Source organism: Brassica napus, chromosome C7 (assembly GCF_020379485.1).
Source record: "Brassica napus cultivar Da-Ae chromosome C7, Da-Ae, whole genome shotgun sequence".
Lineage (NCBI taxonomy): Eukaryota > Viridiplantae > Streptophyta > Magnoliopsida > Brassicales > Brassicaceae > Brassica > Brassica napus.
The window spans coordinates 49,590,430-49,618,000 of NC_063450.1; the positions used below are offsets into that span (position 1 = coordinate 49,590,430).

The window sequence follows — 27,571 nt, forward strand, 5'->3', positions numbered from 1 at the left end:
TGACACTTGGATTATGTTATTTAAGAACTCTGCTTAGCACTAGTATGGCATTTTGGTGTGGGATTAACGCGTCAGTGTCGTGTTAATTTCAATTATCAAACATTCAAACTTTGTTTGCTTAGCTCGATTCCAAGGAGTCTTCCATATAGAGAAAATATTATTCAAACGTCTTTGTCCATGTTAAGAAAATGTATTATAGGGACCATATGATGTTTGAGTCACTCTCAAACCTTTTTCCCTTCACTCTCACTTGGTGATAGATTGTTTTGTTCGTTGGTTTTCTTGAATATAGATTCTTGAAGGTGCATCTCTTATTGCTGAAGAAGCAAATATGTTGGCTCAACATTTGCTTCTTCAGTAATAGGAGAAGCACTCTGTAAATTCTGTACATTTCTAGTTTAGATCTTTGTACGTAGAGAATATCTTGCAAGTCCCTCAAATGGTGTAACTACTCAGGCTCTATATGCCAATCTAATGAGAATGATTCCAGCAGGGAAGTTTTCACAGCATCTTTTTTTCTCCTATCACATCTTGCGTTTATGTTTCATTTCATTTCGTTCTTAATTATATCATTTTTGTTGTCAAAATGCATTTTGTATTGAGAATGTTGTTACAATGTTACATCATTCATTTATCAAATTGGAAAAGTTTAGTCTGTGGACGGTTTGGCATATGCTTCATCTAATTAAGAAAAAAGTAGCCTCCTATGATGTGTAAGCTTTAACTAAAAGCTAGATCTTTTTAATAAGTAAGGCCACCAACAACTTTTATTTCAGAGAGATTTGATAGACTAGGCGTGACTCCTTTTTCCCCAGTGAGATTTGATTCTTTGATATTATGGAAGTCACTTTCTAGTTTAAGAAATAGATTATTATTTTTTGGGATATGTATGTGTTGTAATTGACCTCTTTGGAAACTGGTGCTTTAATTAAGATCATAGTGATCCATCTGAGTCAACTAAATCTAATCGTTCTCATCCTTAAACAACAATTGATAGTGATCCATCTGAGTCAGCCATAGGGTTTGGTGACTCCTCTGGAAACCCTAGTCAAATTCAATCATTTAGCAATGTATTTACACAAACATAAGTGTAGTTAAATCTCTTCTTATCCTCCTCATCTCCTTACAAATCCTCCCTCTCTATTCCTCTCTTTGCTTCCTTCATAAACCCAAAACGTTTCATTCCTCTGTTCTTCTTCCTCGGTTTGTCTTTTGCTACTTCCATGGCAATCTCAGACACAGGTCCCGTGGTCCAGACGACCCCGTTCGTCACTTTCCTCCAGCGCGTGCAGCTAGAAGCGCACCGGTCCTACCCAAATGAAATAACCCCTGACCCCAAATTCTACATTGACCTATCTCTCAAGCTTCCTCACCATCTCTCCACCGTTGAGGCCGCCTTCAACGACCTCACGAGCGGATCACGTGACCTGCCAGTGCCAGTGAAGAAGCTTGAAAAGTTCGTCCATGAATACTTCGACGATGCGAAGGATCTGGTCCCTCATGAACCAGAGGATTTCGTCACAGATCCCTTCGAGTTCCTCCTCAACGTAGAGAACGATCAAGTCAGACAATGGGCACGTGAGGTGCACGGCCTGTGGAAAACACTATGCTACAGAGTCTCTGACTCCGTGAGAGAGTCTCCTGACCGGCACACGCTTCTACCGTTGCCGGAACCGGTTATCATTCCCGGTTCGAGATTCAAAGAAGTCTATTACTGGGATTCTTACTGGGTTATCAAGTCAGTGTTCATCAACTTATTCAAATCACAGATCAGATTATAGTTCTTTATTGTTTCTTCCACTCTTTTTTATATTACGTGTTGACTACGGAACAAGATTCACGTGTCTTGTCATGTTATATGTGCTTTTTGCACGTGCAGAGGACTTATGACGAGTAAAATGTTCACTACGGCCAAAGGTATAGTGACAAATCTGATGTCACTTGTGGAGACTTATGGTTACGCATTGAACGGAGCTAGAGCTTATTACACTAACCGAAGGTAACCAACCTTGATAATTTTCTCACACTAATATAAATGTTGATATGTAATAGAAAGTAAAATGTTACTTTTATATGTTAAATTGTTACAAGCCAACCACCTCTATTGAGCTCAATGGTCTATGAGATTTATAATGCAACCCAAGATGAAGAACTTGTGAGGAAAGCTATCCCTGTGCTTCTCAAAGAGTGCGAGTTCTGGAACTCAGGTTAGTTTTTTCAGTTGAGTTATGTAATGATTTAGTATATTCTTAGATTAAACGTTGGATTATATTGTATCTTTTAATTTTGTAGGAAAACATAAGGTGGTTATTCGAGATGCTAGTGGCAATGATCACATGTTAAGCCGCTATTACGCCATGTGGAACATGCCTAGACCTGAATCCTATGTTTTCGTATGTTTCTTGTCTCATTGCCGCAAGTAAACTGTGTTTTTTTTACTGTGAAAGTATGTTTACTCTCTCTATCTCTCTATGTACCACAGGATCAAGAATCTGCTTCAGCGTTTTCGAATACGGTAGAGAAGCAACGGTTCCTTCGAGATATAGCCACGGCTGCTGAAACAGGATGTGATTTTAGCACACGATGGATGAGGTTACATTAATTATCGAAAACTGCGACTAAATAAGTTTATCTTACTGTCACGCTTAATTAATCTCAAATAATATATGCAGGGATCCTCCTAATTTCGCAACGATGGCTACAACATCAGTTGTTCCTGTTGATCTAAATGTTTTTCTTCTCAAGGTTTCTCTATTCTATTAATTATGGTTTAAAGATTTGTAGAGGCATATGATTGAGTCTAGAAATGATTATGTTTTGTACTGTAGATGGAACTCGATATAGCGTTCATGATGGATATTTGTGGAGATAAAAACGGCTCAGAGCGTTTTGTGAAAGCGTCAGAAGCGAGAGAGAAAGCGTTTGAAACTGTGTTTTGGAACGAAAAGGCAGGACAGTGGTTAGACTACTGGCTTTCCTCCGATGGTGACGTAAGTTACATAATATCTTTAGTTGCAATGTTTGATTTGTGATGTTATTAAAACATTAATGCGAGTGTGTTTGTTGTCTTCAGGAGCCCGAGACATGGAAAGCTGAGAACCAGAACACCAATGTTTTTGCTTCTAACTTTGCTCCAATCTGGATCAGTTCCTTTAATTCAGGTAATGCTATGTCTACATGACTACATGTATCTATTGTACTAATGTTTGTATAGGAACGTTTTATCTTTGTAACAATGTAGATGAAAATCTTGTCAAGAAAGTTGTGAAGGCTCTTAAAAACTCAGGGCTCATAGCTCCTGCTGGGATCTTAACCTCTTTGAAAAACTCAGGACAACAGTGGTAAATGAAACTTGAGTCTCAAGTATCCACTTTGAATCTTTTAAGTTACTTGAATGTTGACGTTTTGTTGCCATGTATGACAGGGATTATCCGAATGGATGGGCCCCGCAACAAGAGATAATTGTTACAGGGCTTGCGAGATCGGGTGTAAAGGAAGCTAAAGAGATAGCAGAGGAGATTGCAAGGAGATGGATCAGAAGCAGCTATAGTGTTTACAATACGAGTGGTAGTATTCATGAGAAGCTCAATGTTGCAGAGTTTGGTGAGTATGGTGGTGGAGGTGAATATAAGCCACAGGTAACACATTTTTTATTTGAGCTCTCTTCTTCAACTTTTTAAAGTTAGAGAGCTTTTCAGGGGTCTAAATTGTACAAACAGGAATATCAGGGTTAAATTGGATTGTGAGAGATATTTGTGGGGATGATTTTTTGAACTCTGCTGACAATCTTTGCAGACGGGCTTTGGGTGGTCAAACGGAGTTATATTAGCATTCTTGGAGGAGTTTGGATGGCACTCTGACATCAGCATTGAATCGTAGATTTACTACCTTTTTTATTAAACATTAATTGAAGATCTAATCCATTTTATTTTATCAAAAACTTTATAATAGTGGTAATTTTGATAATAGTTTCTTTGTTGTGGATCTTGGGGTTCTGTCATAATGTTTTGGAGTTCCAGATGTTTTATGATGACAAGTGAAGTTTAACAGATCTATTAACGTTTATTGCATACGTTTTAGTCTGTTCAGTCTATGAACCACTCATGACAATAATCGTCCTATATATTAATTGAGAAGTCACTTTAATGATTTATGCTGATATGTCGCTCGTAGAAAAGCTCTCCAATTAATTGTTATAATTTGATTGGTTGATTATTTTTTATTTTTTATTCATTTAATTAAAGTTTTTAAAAGAAAACTATTCATAGAATATCATAATCGAATCTATATTTCCAAACATACAATGAATCATCTTAAATATAGATGAATTAACATAATTTGTTTATAGAAATAATTAAATATCTAGATTACATTAAATAAATTGATAAGATACATATAAATACATATGATACTATACAAACAATTATAAAAACGGTTTTTATTATGTTTATATTAGTAATGAATAAAATAAATCATAGATTTTAGAAAACAAATTAATCTAAACTTAATAATATTAATTAAATTCACTCATTCACTATATATATAGTATAAAAATATGTCAAATGAATGCAAAACAGTCAAATATATAATTCTAAAAAAAAATCAATCATTTTCCAATGACAATGTGATATCATATATATAACTCATTTGAGTTTTATGTTAAACACTAAATATATAACCCATTTGAGTTTTATCTTAAATACTAGATTAAAAAAATGAGTGAAAAGTGTGATTTGAACAAATTACTAGAAAAATTGCTTAAACTACCATTTTCCTAATACATGTTTTTATGTTTACTTTAACCAAATTTATCCTTAGTTTTAAAGAGATAAATCCTACTATATATTAACTGATAAGCCACTTAATTGACTTTTGATTATGTGTCTTTAATGAGTTAAATTTTAAAAATAGTTATAATTTGATTGGTTGTTAACATTTATTAGTTATTATTTTAATCATATCTAAAAATAAAAAGGTAACTCTAAAACTAATTAATACAAATTACCAAATAACACAAATGATATTACAAATAATGATTTATGGTAATTGTAGAATTAGAGAAATAATATATACGTTTTATCAATTTCTTTATTTTTATCAATTAGTTATATATAATTAAATACTTTAGCATTTTTATAGAAATAAATTTAATGGTTATATATTATTATATAAAATAATTATATTTGTAGGTAAGAAATTATTTTAACCTTTATGTTTTTAAAACCCACACAAAACCGTTTACAAAAGATCTTTCATGATAAAAGCATCCGATCATTGTATTGGTCATATTGGAGTTACGCAAAAAAAAACACTCTTTTTTTTCCTCTAGAGAGCTAAAGTATTTTTGGTTTTTCGTGTGTTAAACTAAAATATAAAGTAATTCTACAACTAATTATCTGAATTAATTATAATATTCTTTTCTGTAAGAGAAAGATTTTTAATGATCAAGGTTTATGTTTTTGAACTATTTTAAATCTCACATATCTTCTGAAAATATATACTGAAATTTTTTATTATCCAAATATTTGAAATTAAAAATTTTAAATTTTAAATTTTAAATTTTTAATTATTATTTAAAAATTATAACAGTGTAAAGATAATATATATTTCTTTATATAATATAACTATCCGCAAAATTGCGGAAAAACACCTAGATAATCTTTATCAAAATTAAATTAAACCACTCTTAATATCTTCTCTGCCTAAACCACTTGAATAGATTCTTTGAAAGATAGCCAATCTAACTTCTGTTTTGGTATCCTTCAAAAGTAAGTAAATAAATCAAATTTATTTTCTCCGACGTCATAATTTGATATTCACAATAAAATCTTGATAACAAATCAAAGAAAAGCCTTGAGCATATGAAACGTCATTTTAAAGCAAATTTTTTTGCTAAAAATCAAATCAAATGCTTTTTCACAGAAAAAAAAAGTAATTTGATTTTGCTTAAAAATAGAAAATAAAGACTAAAAGGAAACATAAACCATCAACATGAAATTAAAAAGAAACAAAAAGATCATAACAAAAATTTAAAACTATAAAACTATACAAAACAAATTGAATTTTTAACAAACACATTAAAACTATACAAAAATACTGTGTAGAGTTTCGTATTTGCAAAACTCAAATTTGGTGCAGGGCGGGGCCGAACAAAAGCAGTTGTCCTCTTCTTTTTATACTAAAGTACCTTTTAAATTTTCTTTTAAAATCATCACAGTTCAGTAATCTAAGTAACTACACTGTATAGTTCCACAATTTGATTACAATATTTGATTTTGATGTTACACAAATGCTGTAATTCCTTGTAGATTGTTAAAAATAAGGATTAATGTGTATACTAAACTAACTTTTAATTCAAGAACCTTTTCTCAGTGTAACATTTACATTATTGGTCGAACACTGCATAAAAGAGAGAACATGATAGTATAAATTTATCAAAGATTATTAATTTGATCCACCCCCCCCAACATTTTATTGCGGCACGCAAAGCAACGGCTATGACAAAAAAAAGTCGGCTTGCGCAGCTAAAAGCCATGTCCACATACTAAGTCGAGAGCAATAAATTAAAGCAATTCACATCAAACTATGACTATAAAACTATAGAAGCTAACACTTAATTTGGTGTTATTTGAGTTGTTGGATTGAAATGGTGAGTGGGGGCTGAATTATTCATAGGTGCTTCTTAAATATGTGATCAATGACTATTGTGTGATCAAAAAGTGGATTATTAGTCAAATATAGTTGGCATACAAATATATATTTAGTCTATGATTTACGTTTAATTAGTAGTTATTTAGTCTAAGCTGGAAAAAGGTTTATAGAAGTTGGAAAAAGGTGATCATAAACAGAATCTTCGTTTGGATGAATCGGCTTGTACCAGACGAATCGCAATATAAAATTTGCAGCTTGTTTAATTAAGAAATAAACTCTTTTAAAACAAAATTAGCCCCTTTGTTATCTTTTACTTATCATCTATGATAGTCATTAAAGGTACGTTCAGCTTAGTGTTGGCATTACTTGTTACTAATTGAAACTAATAAAGAAAGTTATTAGCTCCCTTTTAAAAACCAACTAATATGCTAATAAAAATGTAAGACTTAGAACATCTCCAATGGTTGACTTCATTTTCATGTTCAAAAGTGTACTTTATTCAAAATGAAGCAAAAAATGAAGCACCTCTCTTCCAATGGTTTGTTTCATTTTTTTTGTAAAAAAAATATTTCAAGTATATTTCATGTCCACTTTATCATTAATTATTAACAACATCTTATATTTTCTCATATTTATTAATTTTACCCAAGTGTTTTGTTTTAATAATAATCTAACATAATTATTATTTAATATAAATCAAACATTATCATATTAAAATATTACTGCATAACATAAATAAATAAACACAGAACACCATATTTTGTACAAAAGACATCTTACATATATTTTTTCTTTAAATGATTAATAAAAATGTTTAGAAGTAAAATGTGATATTATTTATCTTCAATTATTTTTAAACGAATTAAAGTTGTTAAAATGAATATTCTCATGTTTTTCAATATAAATATCTAATTAGATGAATAGAATTGTCAAAAATTTAAAATTGATTGGATAATATTGACATATATAATTTATTTCGGTAAAAGATAGAAACAAACAAAAATTAAAGACCAATTTATAATTTAGAAAGTTGAGCTTCAAAAATGAACCAATGAACAGTATTGCTTCAAATTTGAAGTTATACTGTTCACTGCTTCATTTTGAAGTAAGAAATAAAGCACCATTGGAGTAAAATTTGCTTCAAAATGGAGCAAAAAGTGAAAAATGAAACATCATTGGAGATGGTCTTACAGTGGAAGCTATGTCCATCCAGGAAGCACTAAAGGCTACTTCCATGGCGGGTATGTCAAATATCAAGGTTATGTTGGACTCAATCGTGCTTGTCTCAGCCCTGCGGTCAGGGACGGTTCTGAGTGAAGTGGCGGGTCTTTTCTATTATATCGATCACCTCGTTTCTCTCTTTTCAACCATATCTATTGTTTTAGTTCTTCGTTCAACTACAAGATTTGATGGTCTAGCGAAAAATGCTCTAGCCACCCTGGGTTTGCAAAACTCTTTTTGAATTTTAAGTTATGAATGAAACAAACCTTTGACCAAAAAAAAGAAAGCCTAGGAGGATATATATGTCAACCAAGTTTTGAAAATGTTCATAAAAGTTCAATAAACCAAGCATATGATGCTATTTGTTAATCTTTATAATGCTAATTGCAACAATTCTTTGATTTTTTTTTAATTTTAAAGACATGAATATGTAATCTTTACTATTAAAAGAGAAGTACAAAAATAAAATACCCCTTAATTTTTCAACTTATTTACGATGGCATGCCACTAAAGTTATTAATTAACTTACCTTTTATGATTTTTTTGTCTTTTCTTCTTTAATTAATGTATTTCCAAAATCAAATTCTAACTAAAATTTTATGGCAACTATAATTAATAAACCTATAGTTTTTGTATTCTTTGTCTTTTACTATTATTTTATATATGTGTGTTTGGAAATGATTAATTCCATATATAAATTTCATAATTAAATACATACATTATACGGTAACTATTTTACTAATTCGAAAAATACATAATATATAGTATATACAACAATTTTACTATACATTATCATAAATTTTTGATCCATAAATAGTATATACAAAACATTATTATATATTATCATAAAATTTTGATTCATAAAAAAATAAAAATACATTTGTTCGGATATACAGGTCATATTCTAAAAATATTGATCATACAATTGATGGTTTACAAGATAAAATAAAATTACTCAATATAAACAATAAAATTATTGTGTTTCGAAATGCCATATTAAACAGTTATTTGAATTGATAAATTTTAAAATATATATTATAACTAATACAAATAAAAATTATTTATAAAAAATAAAAATAAACGCGCGCGGGTCAAGCTCTAGTTTGATATTAAAGGTTAATCTGTACAGTGAATTAATATATGATAATAGTTACAATATTTTTCTTTTTTAATCTTTCCCAAAATTAGCAATAATAGGTTTTAAAAAATTATTTCTAAAACGTGATTTCGTGATAATATGTCGGTCGTTCTACAAAAAAAGGATAATTTAGACGGCCGAATAAACTTTGAATCGGGAACACAAGTGGCTCTAAACTTACAATAATCGAACTTAAAAATACATATAGGGCGGAAAATAATGGTTTCTAGTTTAGATTGTGAGAAGGGATGATGCACAGAGAGAATCTTCCGTCCAACTAGGGATTGGTTTACTACTGGTCAAAATTCATTTTGTTTCCTAAAACCCCATGTGCACTTTCTCATTAGTCAAACCTAAAAATATTTTAACTTTGGAATAAAAACTATTCATTTATTTGATATCGTGATGAAATGCCCGCTCCATTTAATTGCTTCGTTTCGTTTAGCATGGCTGCATTGTTTCAAACATATATTTTCTTGTATTTTATAATGTAAAAACCTTTTCTATTATTACATTCATAGGTGAGATACGGATGATCTGTGAACGTAGGAGCTGGACAATGAGTACCATTAGCCATTAGGTGTTGAACATTTGCATTCTAGCTGTTTCGCTTCCTCTCGGTCTAGTTATGAGACTCTTAATGCAAGATTTTATGATTAACAAAACAAATTATCATAATTTTTTATATATCATATCATAATAACACATGTAAGTGTGAAGAATAGTACGTAACATCTATTCTCCTTTATGAATATTGGATATATATCGGAACTATATATGAAGTAGATTTCTTAATGATTTTATTAATTTTGACTATTTAATTAATCAATTTATATCGTGTCAGCTTTGTGTTATATGATTGTTTTATGTAACCACAAATTGTCCCATGACACCTTTTCGCTTGATAAGGAAGACGCCATTCCATCCGCTATGATGAGGAACTTTACCTTTTTTGTAATTATAACAAAGAAGAAGCGCATAAGCCAGAAAAGAATATTCATCATAGAAAACAATAGAAGATGTAATTTTATATTCGGTAGAATATGTCATACTGATAACTAATTAGATAACTACGCATATTACATATCAACTCCATTCTAAAAGAGGTGTTTTGGGAGCAAAATTGAAGGTGACAATAGCATTCTCAAACCAAATTTCTGGCAATAAAATTCAATGATGATTTAATGTAATATGTTCTGTAAACATAGTGATATATATCGTAAAATTTTATGATATATTTTTGTCATGTAATATTAGTTTTGGTTTAGAAGGTTATTATGAATACTAGATTTCACAATTTTTTTAAAAAATTATTTGATGTATGTAAATAATCAAACTGAAGAAAATAAAATTTTGTTTTCAAGTATCATTTTATGGAAAGTATGGTTAGTAAATTTATGAACAGCATAAATTTTTTACATTTAGAACCAAGGTTGGCAAAAAAAATCGAAGTTTAATTTTGATATCGAAGCAAAGTGTCTTACATAAAGTCAACCAAAAATAGAGCACTCGATGACACTACGAGATCAAAAGATATACTCTCAACACATTGTCACAAAGAAAAAGTGGGTCGAAGATAGTACTGGTTGATGGTAAGAGTTCAAACTCACTGTCGGATGAGCTAGTTCAATCGAGCTACTAAACATGTCAATGAGCTGGAATCTGGTCCTCAATAACAACAAGGACAATACAAAAATGGATAAAGAAGGAGAAGCTTTGCAACCATTATTATCTATTTGTCGTTTGTTGCTATGTTTTGTATGAAAATGAGCATAATAAGTAAGCGTGGTTTTTGCATGAATCTATGTAAGAGAAAACAAAAGAGCAATGAATACAAAACATATTAGCCGGATAAAGTTTACATGGTTTTGAATGCAATGGTTGTAAGTGATCCAAATGGTCAGCACAAGAAAAATAAATGGGATTATATATAAAAGACATGTGATACAATTATAGAGTTTAATGCAATATGAAAGTGAAGGAAATGTATTCACTCGATTGATTCCTTTACGATTTAATAAAAATATGGTTTATTTATTTTTCAATATTTAAAGGACTAAGAGAAAACTGTGGATGGGCATGGACTGACTCCAGGGAAAACTCCAGCTTATGGGAGCAAATAATTAAAGGAGGAGAATATATCGCTACAACAGGAGGTTGAAGCTATATCTTAGACAATGGAACGTGTGTTACAAATATCAATTTGCCAACATTTTGGTATCGGCTGCAAGGACCTGGTATTGATAGTAGAAAACCAAATTAAGATGTGTGACCAAGGTTTTGAACGAAGTTAAAATGAGGTTTTTGTTTTGAAGAGTAGATTTATTGATTTCTCTGTTGTTTATCATTTCCGTTCTGTAAACAAAACAACAGATTCATTAGCTAAGACATTAAAAGAATTGTACAAAAAAATGTATTTCATTGATTATTTTATTTTGATCTGATTTTTCAGAACACCCCAAACTTAATTAATAGATCATCATTTTGATGTTAAAAAAGAAGAAGAGGGTTGAGTAGAAAACAAATGCCAACATTTCCATCGTACATAGTTAAATTCTAACATAATATCGATAACAGTCATATTCAACATAATTTTATTTTTTTTAGAACATGCAGTTACACCCGTAAGCAGTGTTTTTAAAACCGGACCGGCTAGAGAACCGGAAATTTTTGGGTCATGGGTTATTATGGTTCGACCGGGTCTGATCCATGTTCGATCGGGTTTACTTAGATTAAACTAAATTTAATGATATTTCATAAATAATATGCATTTTTTTTTAAAATAGATCATATCAAATAAAATGTTTAAATAGTCATAATTTATAGAAAAACTTAAAAATAATAATTAAAATCTAAAATCAATATGAAAAGCACATTTAAACTTTATTCGCAGATCTTATCACTCTACATCTTCATCACCTTTTAAAAAAAATTATATACACATTAGGTAAAGTTATATTTTGAAATACAAATTTCAGAAACGAAAATGTATCAATTATTTAAAGTCTTCAAAACAAGTGATCATGAAATAAAAATTTTAAAAAAGTAGGAAGTAGACAAAAACAATATCTTGACGTGAATATTAAACTTTGTGAATCTTGTAATTTATGAGTTGTAGAGAAGACAAAAAAAAAAGACGAGAGCCGATATTTTATTAATCTTTGATAAATCCTATTTTTACTTAAAAAGAAAAAAAAATTGTTTCATTAACAAAGTTTTGGCTTATATACGAACCAGGCTTTGGCCGGTTCATTGGGTCGCCCGTTTTCGGGTTTTTGATGGTTCGATAGTGGTTTTTAACTGGTTCGATTTTAGTTGGATTTTAACATTAACCCAACCCGTATTATTTTCTAACGTTTAAAAACACTGCCCGTAAGCATATTACTTATACGGGTTGTATGAAATTGTAAAACATCCCTATCGTATTTATTTATTTATTTATTTATTTGTTTGTTAAGTGTGTTTTCTTGTATATATGTTCATTCGTGAGAAATGCATGTGAACTTTCTCTTTTGGCAAGTTTTCCGTCGTGATCATTGGCTGAATCCTAATAAAACTTATAAGGACGTTTTTTTTACTAGAGTTATAAGGAAGTTAATAACTTATATGCCTTAAAATATGGCATTGGATGTTTGGAAGACATGATGAACACTGAATTATTGAAAAATGATTGATCACTAATAATTAATAACCAAGCTAATTAGCAAACAAATTAAATAAAATTATCGGTGACCGTGTTCCAAGGGAGAGGAAGAGCGAGCCAGCACTCAGTTTTGCAAGCCTCACGTGCGTAAACCTTCTTGCAAGATTCTTCTCATATGCGTTTCTACATGCCACTTCCACACATTGCCTCTCCTACCGTTTTTATATTCGCAGCTTCAACTACACGCTGTCTCTCTCGCATCAACCTTTTTTCTTTTGTTTTGGTAAACCATTTGAGTATTATTATTAACCTTGATTTAACTTCTTTTTTTCTTTCCAACCCGTGTTTTTACTAGTGCATAAAATATAGTTCGAATATCATCATTTATAATATTTTTGTTTTGTTTTGTCAAGCTTCTAATAATTCATTACCCTCATTATATAAGCTTAGAGTCTATACGTACGTTTTGTTAATTTTATTAAATGATGACTTCGCAGACGTTATATATCCATTTAAGTATTTGACTAATCATTTGTAACTTACGCAATTAGCTTAACGGCACTTGAATAATGTATGTTTACAATTTCACTAATATTCATCACAGCATTTTCCTATTTTCAGAAACTTTCAGCCCTATTATTTTTAAGATACACTACTTTTTTTTTTTGATCAAACAAGATACACTACTTATTTTCTTGTAAACGAGTAATATTACATTTCACTATTCATAACTTTTTTCACTATAAAATATTTTTTCCGGTACTCCCAAGACCGGCGTTTATTCCGAGATTGATAGTGGGAAAACTATTAACTGCACAGACATTGAGAAAATACGATTATTTTGTTTAAATGAGGATTAGTAAAATAAGGACGGAATAATGAGTTGATGAGTGACACTAAGTGAGTCAAACCTTAGGCCTTTTGACCGTTAATATTTGCCTACGAGGACAATATATTCCGTTTTTAATTTGGTTATCTTCATTTGTATTCGGCTTTTTGCTATGCAAAAATAAGCGTTGGTAACTGATTAGGGCTTTTAATTAAAATTAATATAGTCATGGAAAATAGGAAACAAAAATCATTTATCTATATTCAAATCAGAGACTGGCAGCTATTTAATTAATTTGAATACTAAATATATAATTAGGTTTGACCCAAATGTCTTCATATATTATTCATCAATACACTAACAGAAATAAATTTTAAAATGATAATTACAGAAAGCCACATGATAGCTTTCTATATATATATAATAACAAATAACCCGTATCAAAAGTTGATAATTTTCCCCATTAAACCAGTGATATGCTTTAATATCCGTTGAATAACTTTCTCCAATTTTAGCAAAATCTAAAAATAAAACTTTTGCTGCTTGGAAAGAAATTTGAAAATTGATAAGTATTAAACCTAAGTTTAGAAAGAAATAGTTTATGCCTTATTATAAAGTATCCTCTTATTTAATGGTAGATTTCTATAATATTAATTTAGATGTTGATGTATTTGGTTGTAACATATGTGCAAGTAATTATAACAAAATCTCTTGCTATTTAATTATGAACTTTGAAAATAGAAGTAATTTCTTCTGTTTTGCAGTATTTCTGTGGTGTCTATTTTAAAGTAATGTAAATTCTGTTAAACCTGTATTTTGAGATTTTTAAACAAGAATGCATATTAAAACAAATAAATAAATAAATAAAATACTCCACTAGACCTACCACTGGGAAATAAATTAAAAACAGGGAGAAGGTACAAAGGAATGATAATTAAATTCTTTTACCGATCCTTCTGATGAAAAAGTTGATATATCTACTTTTTTCACCTCATCAATCAAAAGCTGACTATAAATAACACACATTACTGCTTCATCTCTCTCTCTCTCTCTCTCTCATACCTCTCCCTATATCTATCTCCCTTGCCAGGCGGCGTTTTTCTTACAAGAACCTGACAAGAGAAGAAGAAACAGAGAGAGAGTTTTGCTTATTTTACCGTTCTACCCTCACAACTGAAAACAGCAAATACGGTTTATTTTTTTCTTCTTGTGTGCCTTTCAAGAGAAAAAAAAAACAAGACTGTTCGTCCTCGCAGAGAACAAATGATCGAGACTGGAAGGTACCTTATCGGTGTCGCCGGTGCTAGCGGCTTCGGCTCGAAGTCCACCGCCGATGAGGTAACGGAGAACTGTGACCTTCGTTCCACAACAGCCATAATCACCGGTGAGTTTCTTCTTCATATTTTTCAGTTTATTCCTCTGAAACGAGTTTTCCGGTGAGTCGTGATTATTTTTCTCATTTGGTGAAGGTGCGACGTCGGGGATCGGAGCGGAGACGGCGAGAGTGCTGGCCAAACGAGGAGCGAGGCTTGTTTTCCCGGCGAGGAACGTGAAAGCGGCGGAAGAAGCTAAAGGAAGGATCGTATCTGAGTTTCCTGAGGCGGAGATCGTCGTCATGGAGCTTGATCTCAGCTCTATCTCCTCCGTGCGGGGCTTCGTCGCCGGGTTCGAATCTCTCCATCTACCTCTTAATCTTCTCATGTAAGTCAAATTCTTCTTAAACCAATTTACGTTTTAATGTTCTTGAAATTTACGTTTATGAATTTCATATTTTTATGTGTATAATTGCATTAATTAATGACGTATTATAAACATGTTTAATTTCGTTTATGTTGCGTTTGCTTATCTTTTTCTCAGAAAATCAAATCAATCCTTTTCAAAAAAGTTTAAATCAAGTTATATGCATGTATATAAATTTATACACACATGTACGTGCGGATATTACTGGGAATTTATGTGAACAGAACATACTTAATACTGTATCAGTTCTTAATTTTTATTTGTATAAGATTTGATTTAAATACTATCTTCTCTGATATATATATATTTTAAATGTCCAATCAGAAACAACGCAGGCAGATTAGCACATGAACATGCAATATCCGAAGACGGGATCGAGATGACATTTGCCACTAATTATCTAGGTAATCTTTTCTTAAAATGATTCCCACAGTCTATGACAGATCTTAATTACCTAATAATATACTACTATTTTTTTAATTGCCTTCTTAATCAATAATCATAACAATCTTTTAAAAATTTATTGTCAGGCCATTTTCTATTGACGAATCTGCTACTGAAGAAGATGATTCAAACGGCAGAGGAAACAGGAGTTCAAGGGAGGATTGTTAACGTTACATCCGGCATTCACGGCTGGTTTTCTGGCGATTTGATCGAATATCTCCGGCAGATATCCCAACCAAAGTGGTAATAAGATTAACATTTTTCAGAAACTGAAAAGTGAATGCAACATATCTACCATTCATATTAGGGTCCAATAGCTATAAGCCTATAACTCTAAATGAAGAGTAGGATTGGTGTTCTTGAGAGGTGGAAAAAATTGTCTGAGGGAATTTACTTTTGTTTTCACTGATGAGTGACAGTAAGGTGATAGGAGGGTAATAAATGGGAAAGGGAAAGTAAAATGTTTTGACATTTTGAAATGTTAGTAACAATTTTCTTTGGTTTGGGTTAATGTGTGTGGATGATCGATTAGTCAATTCGATGCGACACGTGCGTATGCTCTCTCGAAGCTTGCCAACGTTTTGCATACCAAGGAGCTCTCTTCTAGACTCCAGGTCTCTTTCTCTCCTTATTCTCTCACTTATTTACATTCTCCAATTTATTACTCCCCGGAAATTTATTATTCCAACAAAAATAACCCAAAAGCATTACGGTAGAAATTAATAATGTGTCATAATAATGGTCCAGTTTCTGTAAAAAAGGATTTATTGATTTTTTTCTGAGTGTAAATGAAGGGTGAAAGGTATGGATGGAGAGGGACAACACGAAACCTAGATAACTAGGGTTTGTATTCTAACCAATTATATGAAAATAGTTAGTTAAGCTTGACTTTTCAGTTTTGAACATAGTTAGCTTTAAGACAATCATGTGGGTCTTTAAGATAAAGTGATTAAGTTTTACTTTATAAAAAGAGGATTTAATGGAAAACATATACATGTATGCAGAAAATTGGAGCAAACGTGACGGTAAACTGCGTACACCCAGGGGTTGTAAAAACCCGGTTAACAAGAGACCGGGAAGGCTTATTGACAGGTTGGTTTATCTTAAATTTGTTTTGTTTCCACTGAGATATTTGTTTATCTTAAACAAATACTATTAATCATGACAATTATGATTCTTAATCATGTCTATATGATTTCCCTTTTGTCTTTTTTTCCTACTCAGATCTCGTCTTCTTCCTGACTTCCAAGCTCCTGAAGACCGTCCCTCAAGTAATAACTCTTTTCTAATCATCCTTTAAGTTTGTTAATCATTTTGGATTATTGGATTTATGTGCTTACTTTTGTTTTAATTTTGGCATGGGATTAGGCAGCAGCAACGACGTGTTACGTGGCAACAAATCCAAGGTTGATGAACGTATCGGGAAAGTACTTTACGGATTGCAATGAAACCACACCATCTGGACTCGGATCCAACTCCTCCGAAGCTACCAAGCTATGGGCTGCGTCTGAGATTCTGGTAACTCAACATTCCAAGACCGGGTTCGACCCACTTAGCTAAAGAAAACATTAGTAACTTATATACCCCTAGGAAAAATATATACACACATCTAAGTAGCTGAGAACACAAACATATTATGAAGTTTAGTTAAATCCCCCGAAGTTATACTGTATTCAAGAGTCTTATAAACAAAACATAGATGATTTATACAACTAGTGTTCTATTTCTATAGTACTAATGCGAAGCAGATGTACATTTATATCTTTGTTTATACTAATTATTTATATATAATAATAAATTTTAGTTTTCGTTTTCATATTTCTTCATTGATCAATAAAGGAGGAAGAGATTAAGTACATACGATGTAAAGCTCAACTTGGACTATTATACTAAACTTAGAATATTAAAAGTTTTAAGTGGGAAATCATAATGTCAATCATTGAGTTTCGAAAGTGCTCCGAAGTTGTGCTCTTTTGATAATTCTTGTGATTAACTCATTTGGACTGATGCAAGAAATCTTTCTATCTCTCTCGCTTTCTTAGTAATTTTTTTCTTAAATAATTTTTTTGACATTGACTATCCATATGTACATGTGAGGTTATTAAAAAAAGAAGTCCTGGCTTTCCATCACTGTTTTGGAATTACGTGTTGTGCTATTTGGATGTTGATTTTATAATAATGCGTATTGCACTTTGCATTGATTACTTAGCCTTTTTGCTTTTTATCTTTAAATCTATAGTATAAAGTAAGTTGTGAAGAATAGAGGAAACTGTTTATGTTTTCAAAATGCAGTATGTAAAATTAAATTAAGTTGAACTGATATTATGTCTTTCTGCAAATGTTCATATAAAATGAATAAGCGGAAACGGTATGGCAAAAATGCAAAATGGATATGGTCGAAGAAAACAAGATGTAAAGGGGAAAGGAAAAGATAGATGGGAATCGGTTAGATAGGACCATATAAAATGGCGCATGATAATACTTTACGCATGGGTCTCTTCTCTTTTCTTTTTCATTTTTTTTTTTAAAGAGAGAGAGACCCTACTAACATGCGCCAGGGGTTTTCACTTCTTGAAAAGAAACTCTCGTGCGCCACCATAATGCTTCCGTCCTTACAGATTTTAATCATTACACGAGAAAAAGAAAAGAAAAGAGAAAGACGGTTGGTGCAAAGAAGATGGCTTAAAACTTAAACGAGCAACACCAACAGAGCGGGTGCACAAAAACATACTTAAGTCAGTTTCAAGATCACTTTAGTTTAGTGTTGTAGTAATCTAGCTAGCATGCAAGGTGTAACGCAAAATAGTTCACAAGTGCGAGACATGAATAAACTAACAGCTTAGATTATTACCTTACCAACAGCTTAGAATTATTATTGAAAGAAAGAAAAAGAGACCAATTACGGTTGAACCACTCTTAATGGACCTATATCATATTTGGAGAATGTACTAATTATAGAATAAAGAAAGCCCAAATGTATTTAGAGATCCATAATAAGTTAATAACACTTCTTGGCAAACTGTGATGTTTAATATTAACAGAAGGTTGGAATAGTCTATTATGGGCTTTGGGTCTGTTTTAAGTCTTCTCCAAGCCCAAGAGTATCTTTTATAAAAGGTGTGTGGATTCATTTCCTCTGTTTATGAATTTAAAAAAGAGTGAAAAACGCCCTACAGAAAAATCTACTCGTGAAAGTATTATTCTTTTCTTCATTACCACATTGCACGAAGTAGAATCATGCGCCAATAAGCAATTTACCGATTAATAATACTAGCAAGAGAATATAAACTCAACTAAATTCAAACTGATAAAAAGGTAGAATGTACAAGTACAAAACTTGTGTACCTCCGCATTTAAAGTGTCTTGTTTTTTCGTGTGTGGTCAAAGTGTCTTGTTTATAAAGAAGTACGCTATAGTCGCGACGACCATGAGTTCTAGAAGGGAACATATAGAAAAACATATAAAGGTTTTCTTGATACCGAGTTGAAAACCTGTTGATGTCACAAAGACTTGCTTTTGTATGTTGAGCTCTTTAACAACATGCAACATGCAAAATTACAAGGCGTAGCTAGCTCCAACTATTCGAGAAGAAGATATATAAAGTATATATGTTGGTAAAAAGTTGGTCTGTTGTTCATTTTGATGGCAAGTTGTTCATAAGGTGCGGTTTTGTCCACACGCACTGACATGGACCGCAGCTTCGAAGATGCTTATCCACGCACTATGTAGGACCCGTATGTAAATCCAACGGCTCAGATTCGGTGGACCTTTTCTTTGGCGAGAATTATCAGACAAGGCACGCGCATGAGGAAACGTGGGACCCTAGCTTCACCGGCCACAAACCGTTCATTATTAGTACTCGGTCAACTCAGGCTACAACACTTGCCATCATCTCAGACGTCCGGTATGGCGTCTATGATTAACTGCTTTACCGTCAAAATCATCATCATTTTGGTTGAACATTTTATCAATTACTCTCAAATTTTCATTTTAACAGCAAAACTGAGGAACAAGATTTAGTTGAGCAATTTCCATGCGTTTTGTGCTTGATATTATTAAATTTTATATTCTATAAAATACAATGTGTATTTGGTAAAGTTCATTGGTGATAAGAAGATGAGTCAGATGATATTCAGGGATCGTGCACGTGGAGTGAAGGAAATTAGGAGCTCCTGAGCTGTTCTATACACTAAGATAGCTCACGTGGCGATGATACATAGGCCATGTTTAATCAGGGACCCAGACTAATCGAACACACCGTCATTTTTACGTTCCTTTGGGAAATTCTTGAGTAGATACTAACCACCCAATGAAATCAGCATAACGTGCGATACAGGTAATTACAGCCTAATTGGAATCTTAACTCTTAAGACACACGTGAAAGACGGATAAGTTTATGAATGAATATAGATAACTTTTTTTAATCTGAGGGCATGTGGACCATCAAGGACGTTTTTGGTTCTCTCTTCTTAACCTTTTAGACATAATGTTTGTATAAGTGCCAAGAAATATCTTATATGAAAATGTGTTCATTTTGTTTTTATTGGATTAAGAATAAAAGAGGTCAATGGATGGTCAACTTATTAGGTACTTGAAGTTTAATTCCTCCGTACAGATATGATACTAAAGTATTATATCGTGAAAATTGTAAACTTTATATAGCAACTTATTAATTTTTCTTTTGTTTGATAATTGTTTTATAAAGACTCTAATAACATAGTTAAAAAGAGTGAAGATATCTCTGTGCATAAGATTTGTCTTCAAAAAGATAAAATAAAAGTATTGATTTTACGTTCAGCTATGCGATGATGTAGCATATATACTAGTTGTATTGATGCGTTGTACTCGTAGGCTGTAACTGGAAATAGATTTTATGAATGCTCTGAATGAAAGGAACTAGAAAAAATGGAACGTCAATGTTGGAATGGCAGCAGTTATGGAATTACATAAATTGGAATGAGTAACTGCAGGAAACCATTTTTGTAACATAAATGGTAACATTTTAAAGGAAAGGAATGGAATGACATTAACTATAGCTTTAATTAAATTACTACATATTCTCATTATACTAATTAAATGTATCTTACAGTCGGTGTTTTTAAAACCGGACCGACCGATAGTTGAACCAGGTTCGACCATGAACCGGTAGTCGGGTTGGGTCTAAAATTGGTTCAACCATAAACCGGTTACATAGCCGGATTGGATCTCAAGATTATTAAATTGATAAAAATCACTTAAACTATCAAAAATCTATAAATCATCCATTTAAACATAAAACTAGTTTATATTTATATTGTTTTATGTTTGAAATTCATTTATACTTTAAGTATATATCATATATACTAACATTACTTTTAGATTTATGTACTAAAAACATATTAAACCATATTATTGAACAAGGTTTGACCATATTATTGAACCAGGTTTGATCCGGTCGAACCATATTGAACCGTGATCCAAAAATTATCCGGTTCAGCTTCCGGTCCGGTTTTAAAAACAATGCTTACAGTAAAATAAAGGCTCATTAAATTTAATAAACAATGATAAAAAGGAAGCAAAAATATTTATTTAAACTTTAGTTTGATACTAACATTTTTATTAGTGAAATCTAGCGCTGGGATGCGTATAGTTTTGCAAGTTTGATCACTACGAAGTTTTTAAATAAGAAAATATGTTTTTTTTGTAAAAAAAAAAAAAAAAAAAAAATATGTTTGATATATTTTAGTTTAAGATTGTAACAAATAATACTCTATGAGAATTTTCAATTTAAAATCTTAACAAATCTAGCATGTGACTGCAAATAAATAATTATTATCTAAACATAATTAAAAATATCTGATTTTGTTCCATTCCACTCCATTCACGTAACTTTTTTCTTCTGAATGATTTACTACTACGTTCCTTTTGTTTCCATTTATCCCATAGGAATTATTGGAATGTGATTGTTTTTTAGTTCCATGTAACTGGTGATTTTATTTTGGAATCAAACGGAATGACCCATTCCACATATTCCAATTCCAAATTTTGTTGATCCAGTTACGGCCGTAATATGCTATGTAATGCTCCATATATAATTGGCAGACGTTCATGCAACAGTAGTTTTAATCGACAACTAGGGGAAGTATTAGTGCTTTAGCATTCAAGAATATCACAAGCTCAACTTTATTTGAGGTAAAAAAAACTTTATTTGAGGTTGGATGTGATTTACGATTAAATGTACAGAAGTTTCAATATTTATAATTAAAAAACAAGTGCTACGTATGTCAATGAATGGTCTAATTATAAAGTATAGCATGCTGCATATGTACAGAAGGTTCGGCATTTGTAAAAAACTAGTGTTAAATAATTTGGTAACTACATTAATAACCCAGTTTACAAACAATGGATTGAATCTCCTGTTTCATCATCCTCACCGTGAAACATCGCTCCACCTTCCTTCTCTTTGCAAACTAATGACGGGAAATCTATTTTTCCCAGCATATTTCAATTTGGGCCCTAGGGCTTTCAAAAAAAAAAAAAACAACACATGAGTTCCAATTTGTGATTTTATGTTTTATTTCTCTGTATGGGTTGTACTGGCATTTGCCATTCAAAACACTAGTCTATTGGGTTTGTATTTTTCTTATTTTTCTTTAGTTTTAATGAATACCCAGTTTACAAAAAAAAAAAAAAAAAAAAAAAAAAACTACATTAATAACAAATAATTTTTGTCTCAATGATTGGTTTAATTATAAAGTAACAAATAATTCAGTTTCATATTTGATTTTATCGACCTTATTAAAATTACATTTAACCTATATGTTAAGTAATTTGGTAATTATATAAACATACAGGTAACATTACCAAAATACACATATGTTTTATTCAATCCTAAATATTTCACATATCAAAATATCATTTTTTGTGAAAATATCATTTTTATCAACATGTATCAGTGTTACAAAAAAATTATATCAACATATATGAAAATATTTAATATAAATAACCACATTCTGGATACTTATACGTCTATTAATTATTTTATTGATAAAAAAATATTGCAGAACTTTTATTGCCTGATAACTTTTTTTTTGTCTGATAACTTTCGAAAACCATAATAACGAAATTTTTAGGTAAAGAAAAATAATTTAGGTAAAGAACCCATATGGCCGTATTCTGTCTTTTTATGAAAACTATCTACTTCTGAGGTCAGGCATTAAAATCAACGGAAGAATTTTTTTTATTCGAAAATAAGCATAATTGAAATCGCTGTGGACGTTAAGAACTTAAGACTTAAATATTCATTTATTTTAAATATCCAATACCTAACTAATGACCAACAATTCAACCTGACTAGGATTTTCAGATTTGAAAATTCTCTTGAACTGACGAACAACAAGTTTAATATATTACACAATTAGAAATTGATAGTGTACGTTGTAACAAACACTAAACACATAGTCAGCATATTTCCAAAAGCAGGAGAACGATATGTTGCATGTCGAACAGGATTGATATATATGTTCATAACTTGTTTAATGAGGGCTACTTAACGCGTTGAATGAATACACAACATATTAAGAAAAAAAAACACTTTACGAAAAAAACTGGTTATTAATTTGTACGTTACATGTTAACTAGATGGAATCCGGTATAAATCCCGTAGCAAAATAAGTAATTTCTATAACTACAAAATTCTTAAATAATAAACTAGTTATGCAATTGTTTAGAAAGTAATAACATATTAAAAACAATCATAATTAGGTAGCTCGCATAGACGTAAACATTTTATAATTTATACATTACTAATTAAGTGATTATAATGATAATTTTTTTTTAATGTTTCCATTTGAAATTTTCTACTATTATAATTTTTTTGAAAATTCATCTATATGCTATAATCATCATTAATAATTTAGTCTTAGAAATAGCTCAATATTATCTTTCAATTATAAAAAAATTAATAATTTTACTTGATTACTATTTAGTTATGTGTTTACACAATATATAGGAATTGTCATTTTTATTTTAAAATATATTTTTAGATTTTCAATAATTTTTATTATTATTAATTTTAATTACTTATAGTATCAAAAAAATTGATTTGTTTTTATTTTTAACCAATTTATATATTTTATTCGTAATTGATATAAATGATATTAACCATTTTAACTTTTACTTTTTTAGATTTTAGGTGTTTTGTCCGCGCACGTGGACATAAACATTTTTTATATTTTTTAACCAGTTTTTATTTATATTTTCATTTGAACATTCTTACTTATAATTTTTGTTTGAAAATTTCCTTCTACATTCTATTTATTATTAATAGATAAATCTTAAAAATCACTCATATTTAGTTATGTGTTTTCTGTTTTTTAATTTTTGTATTAAAATATTTTTTTTATATCAACACAGTATATATACATATTATTTTTTGATTAAAACGTTTAATTAATGAGTCTCAAGAGAAAACTAAAACAAGGTTACTAAATTTAATGTTTGATAATCGGAGTGCTATATTTGTCGTCACGCAGCAACAATGATTTCATGACAAATATAGCACTCTGATTATCTTCTTTTTTTTGGGGTAGTTTTAGCAAAAAAAAAAGAGATAATCGGAGTGCTATATCATGAAATCATTGTTGCTGCGTGACGACATATGGGGGTGTAAATTATGCTTAATGTTTATTTCTGTTTGGACTTTGAATATGCTTAATGTTCAGGGCCTGCTCATTAGGGGGACGAGCGGTGTGACCATCCCGACTTCAAATCTGTGTATCTCCGTATAATAATAATTAAAGAGTCTAATTTTTTTATAAATCTATATTTTTATATATAAAATCTTTTAAATATAATAAATAAAATTCAAAAGTGTCAAAAATTATTTGATATGTATATAGTTTTATTTTCATTACAAAATATTACTGATTAAATTTAAAAATATTTTAAACAATATATGCATTTAAATTTATAGGGTAAACAATTTTTTTATGGTATTTAATAGTGTTGAGCCAGCCCTGTTAATGTTCAAGCTTGTTGGATGGGCCACGATCCAAGGCATGGGTCGAGACAGGCCGATGCCCACAACGAGAGTCGAGCTCGAAGCAAGAGTCGCGGAGGTCGCAGAGATCACGTAACAAAAAGCTGAGATCGCGGAACTGCCACAGGGATCTCGGGGTCGACTTGCTATAAAGGAAGGAGAAGAAACATGGAAGAGGACACGTTGAAAACCCTAGAGAGAGCTACACATTCACATCGATCTTATTGTCTTCCCACTTTTAGATTCTACCTTTATCGATCTCCTTTGTCTAGTTCAATTCATTGTATTCGACCCCAGTTATCAATAAAATCTAATTTCGCCTACCAGAAACTATTTAAACATCGTTGTGTTCTACAGATATCGTTGTCAACATCATTTGTCTTCCCTAGATCAACCACGATCACTATCAAATACTTTGTGTAGAATTTAGGTTCTACATTTTGGCGCCGATGTAGGGAAGATAAACGAAAAACATCTTTGCTAAGAAATCGATCTAAATTTCCTAAGCGCGACTATGGATCCCAACCAAACTCGACCTAACCGCATCGGATCTATCGATCTCGAATTCCTTAGATCAAGCAAGACGATCACGTCAAGAGAGGCTGACAACCTCGATAAATACTCCCGTTCCACGCGAAGAATAATTAAGAGTCCTACTATCACCGCATCCGAAAATACACCAGGGAAAGGAGAAGCTTTGATTTTTCACGAACATGAAACTATAAAGCTCGATATGCCTCACGATGACGCATTGGTAATCGCACTAGAAGTTGGAGGCACGATCCTCTCGAAAATTCTCGTCGATACCGGGAGTGCTGTTAACATCATTTCACAAAAAACGCTATGGTCGCTCGAACAACCGGCCCCAAAGATCAGGTGGGAAGCGGCACCCCTCACCAGTTTTGAAGGGAGGTCAATCCATCCACTCGGAGTCGCGATAGTAACTACGAAACCATGCGACCAAAAATCAGGAAACAGAATTCACTGTAGTCGACCTTCCCATGCCTTTTGATGCCATCGTCGGACACCCCTGGTTACACCAGATGAGGGCAGTCCCCTCGGTTTATCCCCAATGCGTGAAATTCGTATCTCCAACTGGAGAGAAAACCATACTCGGAAGCCAGAAACAAGCTCGCGCCTGCTACGTGTCCGAGTTCCAAAAAATGCCACAAGAGGAACAGAATATTCCACTCGTACGAGACCTCTCGGTTAAAGAGCCTGCGAAAGATCTATCCAGTACCGTTCCTCTGAACGAAAGTTCCCCCGAAAAAATTGTTAACATCGGAAACGGTCTACCTCCAGAACTAAGGCGCGATCTCTTGTCTTTCCTCAAACAGAATATCAAAACGTTCGCGTGGTCCGCAGCAGACATGTCCGCCTCCCACGGTCTGAACGTCGATCTCACATTTAAACCCATCAAACAAAAGCGAAGGAAGCTAGGCCCCGAGCGAGCCAAAGTCGTAAATGACGAAGTGGATAAACTCCTAAAAATAGGCTCTATCCGCGAAGTCCAATACCCTGACTGGCTCGCAAACCCAGTCGTGGTTAAGAAGAAGAACGGAAAATGGAGGGTATGTATTGATTTCACCGACCTCAACAAAACATGCCCGAAAGATAACTTTCCGTTACCACACATCGACCGGCTAGTACAAGCCACAGCCGGACATGAACTGCTATCCTTCATGGACGCATTCTCAGGCTATAATCAAATCCTTATGAATCCCGAAGACAAAGAAAAAACGAGCTTCATCACGGAACGAGGAACATACTGCTACAAAGTAATGTTGTTCGGATCAATTGGTGACAACTTGTCTTGTGGAGAGTTGTTAAAGGGTGAGGTCTTGGGTTCGAGTAACGCCAAGGGCATCAATAACCTACCAGTGGATGTGGAGGCAGTTCCTCCCACGGTGAGGGGTTAGGGTCGGTGCGCTGCAACGCTGTGAAATCTGGGGTCCGCGGGACAGGTGGTCACAAAAAGCCACTTACCAAAGACTGGTGAACAAGATGTTCTCCAAACAGCTCGGGGAAACAATAGAAGTCTATATAGACGATATACTGGTAAAGTCGTCAAGAGCAAGCGACCATGTTCCCCAGTTGCAAGAATATTTCAACATCCTTAACAAATTCAGAATGAAACTGAACCTGACCAAATGCACGTTCGGGGTAGCCTCTCGAGAGTTCCTCGGCTACCTGGTAACTGGAAGAGGAATCGAAGCCAACCCAAAGCAGATCGCAGCGCTCGTCGATACTCAACCCCCGAGATCGGTCCGAGAAGTACAACGCCTCACCGGAAAAATAGCCGCGTTAAACCGTTTTATATCCATATCGACCGATAGGTACCTTCCTTTCTACAAACTGTTGAAAGGAAATAAGAAATTCGAATGGAATATCGAATGCGATTCCGCACTAAAAGAACTCAAGACATACATCAGCGAACCGCCCGTGTTATCTAAACCAATCATAGGAGAAACTCTCTTCTTGTACGTTGCTACTTCAGAACACGCAGTAAGCGGGGTCCTAATCCGCGAAGAAAATGGAGAATATTAACCAATATATTACGTAAGTAGATCGTTAATTGACGCAGAAACCAGATACCCGGTGATGGAGAAACTCGCCCTCGCGGTAGTAACAGCTGCCAGAAAACTGAGACCCTACTTCAAATCTCATTCAATCATAGTCATGACGTGGCAACCCCTCCGGATGATACTTCATACCCCAAGCCAGTCCGGCAGGCTCGCGAAGTGGGCGATCGAGCTTAGCGAGTACGACATAGAATATAAGCCATGGACGAGCTCAAAAGCTCAAATACTAGCAGATTTTGTCATCGAGCTTGTCCCAAAGGAGGACAGTTCAAGCTCGAGTACTAAATGGAGATTACATGTCGAC

The 27,571-nt window shown here is 32.4% G+C and overlaps 2 protein-coding genes across 4 annotated transcripts; both read left to right on the forward strand.

Annotated features, from left to right (window-relative positions):
- Nucleotides 1–777: 777 nt before the first annotated feature.
- LOC111207575 (trehalase) lies at nucleotides 778–4,072 on the forward strand. 3 transcript variants are annotated; one of them, XM_022705762.2, is made up of 11 exons: nucleotides 778–1,738; nucleotides 1,880–1,999; nucleotides 2,092–2,207; nucleotides 2,293–2,393; nucleotides 2,483–2,592; nucleotides 2,673–2,745; nucleotides 2,829–2,990; nucleotides 3,074–3,161; nucleotides 3,215–3,341; nucleotides 3,425–3,638; nucleotides 3,720–3,950. In XM_022705762.2, the coding sequence occupies exons 1-11, from the start codon at nucleotides 1,224–1,226 to the stop codon at nucleotides 3,732–3,734; spliced, it is 1,641 nt and encodes a 546-aa protein (XP_022561483.2). In that variant the 5' UTR covers nucleotides 778–1,223; the 3' UTR covers nucleotides 3,735–3,950. The 3 variants fall into 3 exon arrangements, with proteins under 3 accessions (XP_022561483.2, XP_022561481.2, XP_022561482.2); XM_022705760.2 differs by having other exon boundaries at nucleotides 780–1,738; nucleotides 3,796–4,072; XM_022705761.2 differs by having other exon boundaries at nucleotides 784–1,738; nucleotides 3,242–3,341; nucleotides 3,796–4,072.
- A 10,451-nt stretch (nucleotides 4,073–14,523) lies between these two features.
- LOC111207462 (short-chain dehydrogenase TIC 32 B, chloroplastic-like) lies at nucleotides 14,524–17,482 on the forward strand. Its single transcript, XM_022705513.2, has 8 exons — nucleotides 14,524–14,866; nucleotides 14,952–15,183; nucleotides 15,547–15,626; nucleotides 15,753–15,909; nucleotides 16,199–16,280; nucleotides 16,671–16,758; nucleotides 16,891–16,937; nucleotides 17,035–17,482. The coding sequence occupies exons 1-8, from the start codon at nucleotides 14,746–14,748 to the stop codon at nucleotides 17,224–17,226; spliced, it is 999 nt and encodes a 332-aa protein (XP_022561234.1). The 5' UTR covers nucleotides 14,524–14,745; the 3' UTR covers nucleotides 17,227–17,482.
- Nucleotides 17,483–27,571: the final 10,089 nt, after the last annotated feature.